This window comes from Tupaia chinensis, unplaced genomic scaffold, assembly GCF_000334495.1.
Source record: "Tupaia chinensis unplaced genomic scaffold, TupChi_1.0 Scaffold000146_1, whole genome shotgun sequence".
NCBI classification, from domain to species: Eukaryota; Metazoa; Chordata; class Mammalia; order Scandentia; family Tupaiidae; genus Tupaia; species Tupaia belangeri.
Genome location: NW_006159616.1, coordinates 11900645 through 11914157, shown reverse-complemented (window position 1 = coordinate 11914157; position 13513 = coordinate 11900645). Strand labels below are relative to the sequence as shown.

The following is a 13513-nucleotide window of genomic DNA, read 5'->3' as shown; positions in this document are numbered from 1 at the left end:
GGGGCAGGGTGTGTGTGTGCCCAAAATCCTAAGAGGAGAATGGAGAAGGGATTGTGGTGGGGCCCTGAGGGGTGATTTCTCACTTTCTGTCTCTGTCTCTCCAGTGAGCGCACACGCCCTATAGCCAAAATCTCTCTTAAAAAAAGAGAGAAATGGAGATACCCAGGAACCACCAACAGATTGAGGCCAGGGCAATGGTGTTGTCATTTTCCTAAACCCTGGTACATTTCAGAGGTGAGGAAGGTGTTCTTGGGATAGGTTCGTACAATGGACTGACTAAACCTGTTAATCATGCCAATGGCACCTCACTACCAGCCTGTGCTGTATCACTTGTGCTTGGTCCTCCCAGCCTTCTGGGGTTGGGAGAGTTGCCAGCTCCTTTTCCCAGCAAGTCACCTACTCCAGGACTTAAACTCAGGCCGTCTTATCTGGCACCTTCCATCTGCTTTTCGTTTTCTGCCTTCTGACACACACGGCAGCCCAGAATCAAGGCATTCTATCACATCTGGCTTGTGGGCCAAAGTGAGCAATTTGGGCAAAGGAGGTGGTCAGCACTAGCCCCTCCCTTGAATGAACAGGAACAAGTCTGGAGATGTTAAAAAGACTTTATCTGGAGACCAGCAGGTAGTGCTGGACTCACATGGCTGACCATGGTTCAAATCCCAGACCTGGCAGCTTGCTTTCTCACTCCCTCTTTCTCTCTCTGGTCAAGTTTAATAATAAACAAAGTAATTAATTAAATTAATAATTATTTTTAAAAATTATCTGTGAATTAACGCTATTAAAACAAAGAACAAAATTGGGACCCGCAGATGGCATGATGGTTACATTGCTGCACTTTCATGTAGCCAACCATAGTCTGAGTCCTGGACCTTCTGGCTTAAAACTCATGCCAGGTGTGCGTACCTGTGTGCCCAAAGTCCCAGAGTGCGGAGCTTGCAGGTGACAGTATGGCCTTGGCAAAATCTTACACTTCACCAGGCCCACTGGCTTCAAATTAAACATTTTTTTCTTAGATAGAGGTGCCTTTAAAAATGTATCCCTAAAGACTTTACTATTTTGATTGTACTTTTGTTTGGGGGGGGGGTTGCTATATAGGGCATATGTACTCGCCAAAGAAATAGAGGGAGACAGCAAGAAATCACGCCCCAAGGTGGATGGCCTCACTGCAATCCCTTCTCCTTGGTTCTCCTCCTAGAATCTTAGGCACATACACACACACACACACACGCACCCAGCGTGTTTGTAGCCACTGGATCTGGGACTCAAACTGCAGTTGGCCATGTGGGAGTCCAGTGATACAACTGCTATGCCATCTGTTGGTCCCTTGATTGTACTCTTAGTGTGCATAACTTAGGAACACTCTGAAACTGTTGTGTGTCCCAGGAGGACTCTCTGAAATGCTCCCTATGTACGAGGAAACAGAATCAGGAGAGTCACTGAGAATCAGAAAGGTCCACCTTCCTGACCAAGGCTCATAACCACTGTGGCCTTCCCCAGGCCTGCGTGAGCCTCAACCTACCACTGCCATGGCCCCAGTCAGCATCAATGAGCTGCCTGAGAACATCCTGCTGGAAGTGTTCTCACACGTGCCTGCCCGGAAGCTGCTGCTGAACTGCCGTCCCGTCTGCAGCCTCTGGCGAGACCTCATCGATGTTGTGACCCTCTGGAAGCGCAAGAGTCTACAGGAGGGCTTCATCACTGAGGACTGGGACCAGCCCGTGGCCGACTGGAAGATCTTCTACTTCCTGTGCAGCCTCCGCAGGAACCTCCTGCGCAACCCATGCGCTGAAGGTAGGCTGGGGCAGGGCTGCTGCTGGACTGAACCTCAGGGCCTTTGCTTATGTCATTTCCACACTGCCTGGAAGATCCTCTCAGATTCCTAATGCCTACCATGCTTCCATTCTTCATCAGAGACCTGCTATGATCCCTCACTAAATAAGTGCTCCATCTATCCTATCGCCCCCATTCAGTGCCTGCTAGCATGAATGGTCATGAGGTCATGACCTACAGTGACCTCACTTTTGTCTTTCTTTCACTGCCACAAACTGCAAAGTCCAAAGCCCAATGGATCTGGTCTGCCACTTGATACAGTGTCTTCAGTAATGCCTCACACAGCAGGTGCGCAGTTTGCCGAGTGAGTGATCACACTTCAGATTCACCTGTCCCTTAATTCAGTCCAATCTGCTGCTGTTTATCAAGGGCTTCCTCTGTGCTAGGCCCTCCGCTAAGGTCTTTTTTTTTTTTTTAATTATTTTATTTAACTTTATTTATTTATGTATTTTTTAAATTTTACCAGAGAGGGACAGAGTGAGAGAGAGAGAAGGAGAGAAAGTGAGAAAGCAAGTCACCAGGTCCAGGACTCGAGCTGCGTGGTCAGCCATGTATGAGTCCAGCGCCCTTAACCACCACACCACCTGCTGGCCCCCCCTAGGCTAAGGTTTTTATGAATGGAATTATCCATTCTCTTATTAATCCTATTGTACAGATGAGGAAAATGAGAATTTAGAGATGACTGCAGTCACGTATTTGAGGTTCCTGGTTAACCTGTAACAGTTTCCTGCATTTACCATGTTTGTTTGTTTGTTTCCTTCATTCACCCAGCACCGATTGTGTACAAGGTACCAGGCTTCTTACTGGGGCTACAGCAGTGATTATGAGGCATAGTCTGTACACTTAGAATCACTTTCACATCTGTTTTCTCCCTTTATACTTAGGGGGACCCTTGAAGTAGGTCAATTAGGATAAGCCGTTTTATAGATGGGGAGCTTTGGGCCCCAGAGCTGTCCTGCTCCCCTCTCAGAGGCCCCACAGACACCACCCCAGACACTCAATCTCTCCACCTGCCCCAGATTCCATTCAGATAGAGCCTGGCTAGGCCTCTGGGCCAGGTCACACCACCTTACAGAGGCAGCTTGTAGTCCTGCCTTGCACGGCACCCTGGGTCCGGCAGCAATCAGCCCAGCCTTGCTCAGCGTCAGCCCAGCACCTGGATTTCTGTACGAATTCTCCAGTTTTCTATGGAGAGCCCCCAGGGCACCCAGGAATGGGTGTAGGCTCCTGGTCCTGGGAGCAAGTGAGTCTTTTGGAAGAGCTCCACAATGACGGTTACGGAATGGACAGCCTCCATAGAGAAGCACTGTTTTCCAAGGTACCCTAAACTCAGTCTAAAGGGGAAGACCTCTCTTCCTCCTGGACATGGGGGGATGTCAGTGACCAAGCAAATGGCCTGTGTTGGGATGACCTCATATTAGCCATTAGCACACAAGTACCAGGCCAGCTGGTGGCATGGTCGTGGGGGCAGCTCATCTCACATGGCTGGCTGCAGTTCAAGTTCTGGGCCTGGCAGCTTGAAGAACACCAGCATATGTGTGTGTGCTAAAATCTAGATAATGGAGAAGGGATTGGATTGTGGCTGCCCCCTGCCCCAGGGGAACTGCCTTCTCATTTTCCCTTTCTCTGTCTTCTATGAGTGCATGGGCCCTATAACAAGTAAAATAAATAAATAAAAATAATTTTAAAAAAAAAAGAAAAGCAGAAGTACCATCTCAGGTGCTTCAATAGTTGTTTTTTGTTTTTTTGTTTTTTAAATTGCCAGAGGACATGTGCACTTGGCAAGGAGAGAGAAGAATCGCCTCCCAGTGGGCCATGGTCATACCCTAACCCCTCTCTTCGGTTCTCCATCCTGTTGGGATTTGGGGCATACATGTAGACTGTGCCTGGCATGTTTTTCAAGCTGCCATGGCTGGGATTGGAACCACAGTTCGCCATGTGGGATCCAGCTTCATAATTAAGTTTTTTGAGGGCTGAAACATGGGTACTTTGGGAAGTTTGGAAGGGTTTGGTTTGGAATTTCTGGTCATAATTCTCTTTTCTGGTTTCATTTTAGGAGTCAAGCTAGTTTAGAACAGAGTGGGAGGGAAAGGCAGGAATGTGTCAGGGGAGCTTTATAGCGGCCTTTTGCAGCTGGAGTACAGTTGGACTGTGGGTGCTGACTTGGGCTGTACACTGCCCTCGAGAAGGAACAGCCCCAGAGATCTGAGTAAGCGCAAGCCCTGAGGGGCTCAGTACTATTGCTGGGATCAGACTAAATTAACATGAGGATCTCACCTCCTGTCCCATTTTCCTAGAGGATATGAGATCATGGCGAATCGATGCCAATGGGGGGGACCACTGGAAGGTGGAGAGCCTCCCTGGAGAGCATGGGACACATTTTCCTGACCCCAAAGTCAAGAAGTACTTTGTCACATCCTATGGGTAAGACCAACTGAACTGAGCCGGCTTGTGTTGAGGGAGAAGAGGGTCAGGACACTTTTGCCAGAGTTCAAGCCCAACTGAGGACCTTTGCCACATGAGCCCTACCTCATATCCCAGTTCCGGGAATGGGGAAGCTCAGTGGCTTGGCTAATAAGTAATGGCAGATAGACATCAATTTAAGGAGACAGGGTCCACTAAACAGATAGGCTAAATCAGGGGTGCCCTCAGGTGTCCCCAAGCTAGGAACGGGAGTTCATAAGCACCCTTCCTTGGTGCTCTGGGAGACTGGACCTTGAGACTGGGATCAGATGCTTCCCTGGTAAAAAGGGTGAAACTCCCCCTGGCTGTTTCTCCTAGGCCTGTGATCAGGGTAGAAGCCAGTTAGCAGCCCCCAGTGCTTATCCTGTGGGGGTCAAGGGCCACCCTGGGGCTCCTGGACCTCCTTGGGCCCACAGTGGCTGTGAGGCCTGGCAGGGCAGGGCTGTGCAGGGCACCTGGGCGAACAGGCCTCTCCCTCTGCTCCAGCATGTGCCTCAAGTCCCAGCTGGTGGACCTGGAGGCAGAAGGCTACTGGGCAGAGCTCCTGGATACATTTCGGCCCGACATCGTGGTTAAGGACTGGTGAGTGGAGCCCAGGGCCCATGTCTCCACCTTGGGATCCTTCCCTCTTCTCTTCCTGCCATACCCATTGGGTGATAAAATCCAGAGAGTGCCCAGTCTGCCCAGCAGTGTCCTGAGACAAAGATAATCCCTTGACCTAGCCTCTCTACCAGCCTGGGATACAGTCAGCAGGCCGTGAGCCCGTTTGCAGATGGGGAGGCTGAGGCCCACGGATGAGCTGTCACTATTTGACCCAAGGCAACAGATGACCCTCTCTGGCCATCACAGAAATTCACATGCCTCTGTACATGTCTGCTTTCCCTGTGTCTCCCATTCTTTCCTGAGCTCCTACTTTGTGCACAAAACTGTGTGAGGCTCTGGGTTGGCCTGTGGCAGAAGCAGGGACTGTTTCATCTGGGCCCCAGGGCCACCAGAGATGCAGAGCAGAGAGCTCTGTGCCAGCCCACATCACACAGGCCACTGAGTCTCCCGCTCGAATCCGTGGCCCAGTCCATTATAATGTACAGGTCGCAGCTTTGGTTTTGCTTTTTAAGATCACAGCACAGTGCCCAAAGTACAGTGTCCACTTTTCTTAGGTGGAGTACCTGAGGCCCAGCATGGACGGACTGCTCACTCTGGGGCAAGCCAGGGGCACAGAGAAGACTGAGGCCAGTGGGGCCTGCTGGGCAGAGCAGTGCTGGGGAAGGGGCCCCAGCCAAGCTCAGGGAGGTGACACTCAGCTCCAGTGTGTGGGCCTGTGGCCTGCCCCACTTCTCCCAGGACCACTGTGGCTTGGGCGTAGCTCTCAGCCCCACCCTCCCCAGGTTCGCCGCCAGAGCGGACTGTGGCTGCACCTACCGCATCCGTGTACAGCTGGCCTCAGCCGACTACATCGTTCTGGCTTCCTTCGAGCCCCCACCTGTGACCATCGAGCAGTGGAACGATGCCACGTGGACAGAGGTGATCCTCACGTGCTTGCCCTGCCCCACCCACTTCTGCCAGGGCCAGGATGGCTGGAAACAAGGGGCAACCTGGGACGTGGAACACTCCCTCCCTCCTGGGCACCTCTTTCCTATAGGACCTGGCTCTTCCTTGCCCCTCTCCAGTTGTGTGGTCACCCTACCTCACATCCTTCCTCAGTTTCAGTGGTCACTTTCTCTCCCCTCCCCCCAGGTCTCCCACACCTTCTCCGACTACCCTCCAGGAGTCCGCCGCATCCTCTTCCAACATGGAGGCAAGGACACCCAGTTCTGGGCAGGCTGGTATGGCCCCCGAGTCACCAATAGCAGCATTGTTATCAGCCACAAGACAGCCAGGAACCGGGCTCCCTCCACTGAGACGGTGCAGAGGCCACTCAGCTTCCCAGAGGAGGAAGCTGCCCAAACGCTCCCCTTTCATCGCCCCAGGCTCTTCTGACAGTCTGTCATCAGGTGTTCATCCATCCTCTGTCCAGGCTGAGCAGCTTGTAGCAGTGAGGGAGCTCCTGCCCCAGTTCCCACCTGGGCTTATGCTGACTTACTGTCATGTAGCTCTGAGGTTTTGTTTAATAAACGTTTTCAGTAAAACTAGCCTGGGGTTGGGTTTACTGGTGGCACAGGGAGTCCCTGGCACTTGGGCAGAAAAACAGCCCCTCCCTCAGATTAATTTGGCTGCATTCAAAATAATGATAAATAAATAAATAAATAAATACTTATACTTTCTCTTTTTTCTTTTTTTTGAAACCCCAGCTCAGCCCTTGGGGCCCTTTTATTGAAACAACTCACAGCACAGTATTTTGGACAGACAGTGTTGGCCAGCTGAACCCCAAGAGGCTGAAAAACCGAGGTCCCAGCATCCTTCACTGCCCTCCTGAGGGAGGCTTCTTCCATGAAGGCAACCAGACCTGAGCAGCCGCTGGCTGAGGGCAGGCAGTCCATTCAGAGAGGCAATAAGAGCACTTGGAATCAGGTGGCCCTGCAGCACAGCCCTGGTGGGGGGGCCCCCAAAGTCCAACCGTTGTGGCATCAGGGGGTGGCAGGCATACCCTCAGCTGCTCTTATGGGCTCGCTCTTCCACGTAGAGCTGCATCTGATGAAAAGAAACAGCCATGTCGGGGGACAGCCAGGCATCGACCTGGAGGCCCAGGAGCCCAGGCAGGCAGATCTCTGCCAGAAGTGGGGCTGCTTGGCCACTGCCAGGGTTAAAAAAAAGGGAGGAAACAAACGAGCCTGACTAGGCACCCCCTAGTCCTCTCCTCCAGGCATTGACCCTTAAGCCCTCTGGCAGGGCTGCAGCACCAGGCCTCACCTCCTAAGCATCCCTAAATAAAGCTTCCCTGGTCCCCATACAGCTCACCTTTAAGATGTCTGACGTCATGGTTTTTAGGGGTATCAGTCGGGGGTCATGCATGTGGACATCCTGTTCATCTGCCAGGATCCAGGGGAAGTCCTGGGGAAAGGATCAAGGTACGGCTTGATAGGGACTGGACCCTAGCCTGCCCTCACCTTGCTGTCCTCCCCCACCCCAGGCTGGGTCCTTGCTACTTGGGAGAACACCCAAGCCCCTTGGGAACGGCTGGCAGTGCAGACTCACAAGCCCCCTATTGGGGGATTGAGTAGATGGGTCCAAGCTGGGGCCGGGAGAGTAGGTGATTTAACATTCCCAAGTACCAGTGCTGATACTGGTGGGCAAGGACTCTCTGCCTTGAGAACCCCGACTTCAGAAGGGCCAGGAGGAGCTGGTGGTTTCAGCCTGTAGTCCCTCTGGGTTCCTCTGAGCACTGAGTGCCCAGATGGGAGAGTGATGAGCATGCAGCCAGGTAGTCAACACAAGAGCTGCAGGGCACCAGGCAGAGCCGTCAGCGACGTAACTGTGTGTACTAGCCCAGGCCACACCCCGATCTGACTGGAACCCTGGCACCATGTCCCTCTCAGCTGCCTCCCTGCACCCCCAGACCATCTCTTCTCACCTTGATGACCTGGATCTTCTCCATGTTACGAGTGGCAGCTTCTCTAGTGTGCACCAGGACAGTGAAGGTACAGCCTGGAGAGGCAAGAGTTCAGTCAAGGCTGGTCCACCCCATACCTGCCACTGGGCCCAGGCCTTTCCACCTCCCCTACTGGCCTGGCAGTCCCCCAGGGCGGTGTGTAAATCAAGCGCAAAGAAAAGACACAGATAACAGGGAGACAGAAGCCAGGAGGAGGCGATCAGGGAAGCTTCCTGGAGGAGGTGAGTTTGGGGGTTCTGAAGGACAGGAAGAAGGAAACAAGGCTTGGTGCAGCCAAATAGGAAACCAGGAACACAGACCAAAGGAAGAGAGGAGGGAGGTAAACACACCTGGGGGGTTGTGGTCCAGGACAGCATCACACACACTGATCTTCAGGATGAAAGCTCGGAGCAGCTGCTCCACGTGAGACAACAGGGAGTCTGAGCTGGGAGCCAGAGAAGAGGGTCTCCCATCACACCGGTGTCCCCCTCCAAGCAGCAGTCAGCCACTCGAAGCAGACCTAGGGGCCAGCGCTTCTGGGAGTACAGCTTCTAGGGCCCCGCTCCCTATTTAGTCCACAGTTAAAGTGACCTGGGGAGTTTAGAACCAAGCTCCAGGGTCTGACCAGTGGCTCAGCAGTGACATGATGCTCTGTGAAGCTGACCCACATGGGAGGTTCCAGATTTGTATCCAGGGGCCTCCCTGAACATGCCTGGCAAGTATGTGCCCATGATCTGGGCTGGCTGGGGCTGGACCACAGCATGAGAACCCCGTCAGGGGTGCCTGCCTGCCTGTCTGTCTTGCTCATGGAAGAAATAAATCAAACAGAAAACAATTATTGATACCAAGGCCCAGGCCCAGGTGTGGTGACATGATGGTCTACAATGTAAGAAGCTAGGAAGACCGAGGTTTGGTCCTTTAGTCAACTCGTACACGCCAGGCACACGCATGCCATAATTCTGGCTGCTGGGAAAGGCTGGGGGTGGAGGGGCTGTGCCATGAGACCCTATCAACGGTACTTGTCTCTCTCTCAAGGAAAAATGAACAAACAAACAAACAAAAGCCAGCCAGTGGTGTGGTGGTTAAGGTGGCTGCATCCCACATGGCTAACAGAGCCATGAGTCCTGGACCTGGCAGCCTGAGAAATACGCCAGGCATGTATGCGCGTGTGCTCCAAATTCCAAGAGAACGGAGGAGGGCCTGCAGATTAGCCACCCTCCCCCGCCCCAGGGCTGCTTTCTCATATTTTCTCTCTCTCCCCCTCTCTTTCTCTCTCTCTGGGGAGGGCACATGCCCTATAGGAAAACGTTTTTTAAAAAGTAATTATTTAATTCCATTTGTTATTACTATTTTTTAACTTGACCAGAGAGAGACAGAAAGAGAAAATGAGAAAGCAGGACACCAGGTCTGAGACTCAAATCGCGGCTGGCTATGTGGAAATCCAGCACCTTAACCACCATGCCACCCGCCGGCCCACAGATCATTTTTTTAAAATAACACAGACACACAAGGTTCAGCCTATCCAAACCAGGTCACAACTGGGGGTTGGAGGGTTCCTGAAGAGGTCTAAACTCCAGCCAGGCCTGAGAACCAGGACACAGCCCAAGTCTCTTCATACTCTAGGATGCCACGCTGGGAGCGGAAAGGGCATGCCTGAGGCCACACAGACAGGGGCAGGCTGGTGCCAGATTCCAGTGCCCCGACCTGACCATGGGAAGCATGAAGCCGACCAGCTAACACAGATGTCCAAGGTATGGGAAGCATGAAGCCGACCAGCTAACACAGCTAACACCTTCTAGCTGACTATGGACTGCACAGTTCACTGAGAAGTCAAGAAACTGGGTGGCAGGTCCTGGGCTCTGCTGGCACCCAAGTGGCCCTGGGTAGCTCCTGTCATCTCTCTGAACTTTGGTTTCTCCATCCATAACGTGGATGAGCCAGTCACCAGTGCTGACTTTCCAAGTGTGACACAGAAGGGAGTCGTGTAACCTGTGCACTGTCCTCAGGGCAGTCACTGCCAGCAGTGCCTCAGCTGCTAACAGGCTCAACGAAGCCTCACCAGGTGGACATGTCTTGTCATTTCTCCTCTCAGGTCCCTACCGAGGTACTTGGAGGCTGCCATAAAGGGGGTGGGGAAAGGGTATTGCTAGAGACCTCATAATAGTCAGACGTGGAAGGGGATAGGCAGCTCACCTGATGGACAGCAATGGAGGCTGCGTGATCTCAAAGACGAATTTCTCCACTGGGCGGTGCTCTTTATCCAAAATCACCACCACCACTTTCTCCACATCATTCTGCAAGGACAGAAATCCCCCAATCCAGAGCTGGGCTCCCCATCCCTCCTTTACCCCTCCCTGCACACCCACAGCCCTGCTCAGCTGCTAGACAGAGGGTCTGAAAGCAGGTTCAGGAAGTTCAAGTTGGTGACCCCAATATTAGAGGTACAGGCTGAGAGGAGAGGATGCCTGGGCCCCATGGAAGCCCCAGGAAGTCTCAGAGATTAGAACGACACAGGAAGAAAAAACCATAAAGGGTCTACCCAGAAAGAACTTTTACTTTGCAGGGGCGTGGGGGGAGGGGTGAGCAGTATGGGGAAGAGAAACAGATGTGAAGAAAACCCAGAGCCCTCTAGGGCAGGCCCCACTCAGAGTCAAAGGGCCCATGGCACCCTCAACATGGCCCACGAACCCTGGGGACTGTCCTGGGTAAGAGTGAACTCCAGAGTATGGGTAATAGGCTTCTGGGTGTTAGAGCCATGGGGCTCTCCCACAGTCCCCGTATCGCCTCAGCCGTGAGTTGGGGGGATGTGCGTGGAGGAACAGACTTGGGGTGAGATGGCTGGTGGGTCGGGCCGCCCCCTCACCTTCTCTAGGAGTGGCTTGACGCAGTGCAGCGTGTCCTGGATATACTGGTTCAGCTCCGGGTGGCAGGACATCTGCACACAACACCACGTGGCTGATGAGGTCCAAATCACAAATAGGGAAACCACTGACACCCTCTGCGGGAGGCGAAGGCCCCCGCTGCCTTCACACAGAGGCCCAGCAGCTCCCTAGGGCTCCCTACTCAAAAAGCTGACTTCCCCTCATGGGGCTAAGGACTGAATTTACCCAAAGAAAAAGGAGAAGTTACAAGACAAGAATTCCATCTCAATGCTAGCATTTAATACTACATTAGGGGTTCCTAATATAGGGTCCATGGACTGTTCCAGAGTCTGAAAAGGCCTGAAACCTGCATACAAAACTGTATGTATTTTGCACATGGGCATTTTTCCAGGAAAAAAAAAATTCAAAAAAAAATCTTCTTGCCAGAGGGCATGTGCACTCGCCAAAGACAGTGCACCCCCTCCTCCCCAATTGCTGCAATCCCTCTTCCTCCATTTTTCCACCCCGTCAGGATTTTGGGCATGTGTGCATACACACACACCCAGGACCCAGGATGTTTTTCATCCACTGGGGTCAAGATCTTTTTTTTTTTGTTTTTTTTTTAGTTTGCTATAGGGCACGTGTACACGTGCTTGCTAGAGACAGAAGGAGAGAGAAAGTGAGAAATCACTCCTTAGAGGGGATGGCCAAGCCACAATTCCTTCTCCTCTATTCTCCTCTGGGGATTTTGTGCACACACGTGCCCTGCATATTTCCCAAGCCACAAGGTTGGGACTCGACCCACAAAGTTAGACATGTGGGATCCAGTCACCTTAACTTCCACGCCACCTGCTCACCTGCTGGCCCCAGCTGGGGTCAGGATTTCAACCAGAGTCAGCCATGTGGGATCCAGCTCCCTATGCCTAGCCCAGGGCTGCTACATTATGGGGCCAGCTCAAGATCCAGAAATTTAACTGGATTGCAAATTAAAGCAATCCAGGCAAATTACTTAATTTTTCTGAACTTGAATTATTTCATCTGTGAAGATCTCATAAAGAAAAAGTGAGGATTAAATGAAATAGAAGCGTCCCAGAGATGGTCCTTGACGTACAACAGGCTTACTTTCTACTGAATATGTGTGTGCCACTTTTCACACTTTCATAAAGCGAAAAACTACTGTATGTGTATCCTTTAAGCTCCTACCACCACCACCCATATTTGGTCATTTATTCTAATGTTTGCTGATCACCTTCCCAGGGACAGGCCCTTCTAGGGACTGGATACAAAGCAGCTTGTTTACCGCTTGGTCTGCCTTCCAACCTTAAAGGACACATTAGTGTTTAGGGTGAATGAAGGGAGAGAGAGGTCCAAGAGCCTTATTAGAATCCCCTCCCCAGGGGACTGGCAGGTGGCCTGTGGTTAAGAACACTGGACTCCTATATGGACGACCATGGTTTGGGTCCCAGACCTGGTAGCTTGCTTTCTCACTCCCCTCCCCCTCACTCTGTTCTTCTCTGGTTGAATTAAACTAACTAAATAAATAAAGTTAAAATAATAAAAATAATTATTTAAAAACAAAAGGAATCTCCTCCCAAAAAACTTAGCAACAGGGACACAGGTGGTGGTGTGGTTAAGGCGGTGGACTCCCACATGACCAACCATGGTCTGAGCCTGGGACCTGGCGGCTTGCTTTCTCACTTTCTGTCTCTCTCTGGTCAAATAAAAAAGGGATAATAATAAATAAAATAATGCTTTAAAAGAGTCAGCAGCCTCAAGAGCTCCTTTACAATAGTCAGGCTGCCAGAGAGCAACTCTAACCCGAGGGTCTGGTCCGTAACTTCTGGCAGGAGAAGCTCCCTTCTAAGTGGATGCAAAGAAATGCCACCGCCTTCAGCGGTAGGAGGCTGTCCGAAGATCAGGAGGAAGGCAAGGGCAGGACGCTGGGAAATGAGCAGGCTGGGCCTGAGGGTGGGAGAGTCAGAAAAGCTCACCTTCTCCCAACTCTGACTCTGGGCGCCAAATGGCCCCAGCCCGGCCGTAGGGCTCACCTGGACCGGCACATTGTACTTCTTGCGCTTCTGGAAGATGCCCACCGGGTAGACCTCACGCACGTAAAGGATTAGGTGCACGGCCACCTCCAGGAACTCGCAGAGCACATCGGCCACCACTGCAGAGGGAGCACAGTCAGTGTGCTCGGGGAGCAGCTGTCCCAGGCCCCCTTTTCCCCACGCCCGCAGGGCCAGGCTCCCTACCTTGGCCAAAGTTGAGGTCTTGTCGCGTAAGCGTGGTCATCCTTCCCGCTACCTGGGGAGGTGGAACAAGGGGAGGCAGTAGTTTCAAAGGCCCAAGAACTACAAGGCCGCCTGCCTGCAGGGCAGAATTCTAGGGGGGACTAGGGCAGGCCCCCACCTCCACCCCGCTACTCACACGGAATCAGAGAGGCGGAGAAGGACCCCCCAAGCTGGCGTCATAGCTTGCTGGCATCAGCTGTGCCCCGAGCAGCCTCAGTCCTCTGGCCGCCCACGCGCCCTCGCCCCGCTGTCTTGGGGGACAGCAAAGAAGAGTCGTGCCCGCAAAAATGGTAGGGCCGCGGACGCAGAGGTAAACAACTGGATGTACAGAGCCAGGAGCGTAAAGCCAGACACGCGGAAAGCGAGGCTGGGCAGGACTAAGGCTCCGCCCCCTGCCCAGCCGGACCCCTCCCCAACGGAAATCCCGCCCCCTCTCTTCTGCCTCGGTTCCCGCCGGGCACAGCGCTGAGAGCCGCCGACCCGGCCACTTGCGCCTCCCGCTCCGCCCGCGGCTGAGGCGCCACTCCGTGACGTCCCTG

General features: G+C 52.8%; 2 protein-coding genes across 7 annotated transcripts in view; one reads left to right on the top strand and one right to left on the bottom strand.

The window, feature by feature from the left end:
• The window catches only part of FBXO6 (F-box protein 6), a 9013-nt gene extending 2588 nt beyond the window's left edge, over positions 1-6425 (top strand). For 4 of the 5 annotated variants that reach the window (XM_006145325.3, XM_006145322.3, XM_006145324.3 and 1 more), the window contains exons 2-6: positions 1501-1794; positions 4131-4257; positions 4783-4878; positions 5682-5817; positions 6031-6425. In XM_006145325.3, the coding sequence (XP_006145387.1) occupies positions 1530-1794; positions 4131-4257; positions 4783-4878; positions 5682-5817; positions 6031-6273 (867 nt within the window). In that variant the 5' untranslated portion in view covers positions 1501-1529 and the 3' untranslated portion in view covers positions 6274-6425. Of the gene's footprint in view, positions 1-126; positions 235-1500; positions 1795-4130; positions 4258-4782; positions 4879-5681; positions 5818-6030 lie in introns of those variants that run through there. The other variant, XM_006145323.3, reaches the window with a different exon arrangement.
• Positions 6426-6573: 148 nt separating this feature from the next.
• Positions 6574-13469, bottom strand: MAD2L2 (mitotic arrest deficient 2 like 2). Of its 2 annotated transcripts, none has more exons than XM_006145320.2 (9): positions 13111-13469; positions 12936-12987; positions 12675-12850; positions 10686-10757; positions 10016-10116; positions 8173-8267; positions 7805-7878; positions 7192-7284; positions 6574-6924 (listed from the first exon to the last, which is right to left on the bottom strand). In XM_006145320.2, the coding sequence occupies exons 2-9, from the start codon at positions 12973-12975 to the stop codon at positions 6883-6885; spliced, it is 693 nt and encodes a 230-aa protein (XP_006145382.1). In that variant the 5' UTR covers positions 12976-12987; positions 13111-13469; the 3' UTR covers positions 6574-6882. The 2 variants fall into 2 exon arrangements, with proteins under 2 accessions (XP_006145382.1, XP_006145383.1); XM_006145321.2 differs by having other exon boundaries at positions 12732-12850; positions 13111-13464.
• Positions 13470-13513: the final 44 nt, after the last annotated feature.

Coding starts and splice junctions, on each gene's coding strand:
- MAD2L2 (XM_006145320.2), bottom strand. CDS start 12,975: ATGACCACGCTTACGCGACAAGACCTCAACTTTGGCCAAG. Junction 10,117..10,685: donor TCAAGCCACTCCTAGAGAAG/GTGAGGGGGCGG, acceptor CTGTCCTTGCAG/AATGATGTGGAGAAAGTGGT. Junction 6,925..7,191: donor TGACGTCAGACATCTTAAAG/GTGAGCTGTATG, acceptor TCTTTTCATCAG/ATGCAGCTCTACGTGGAAGA.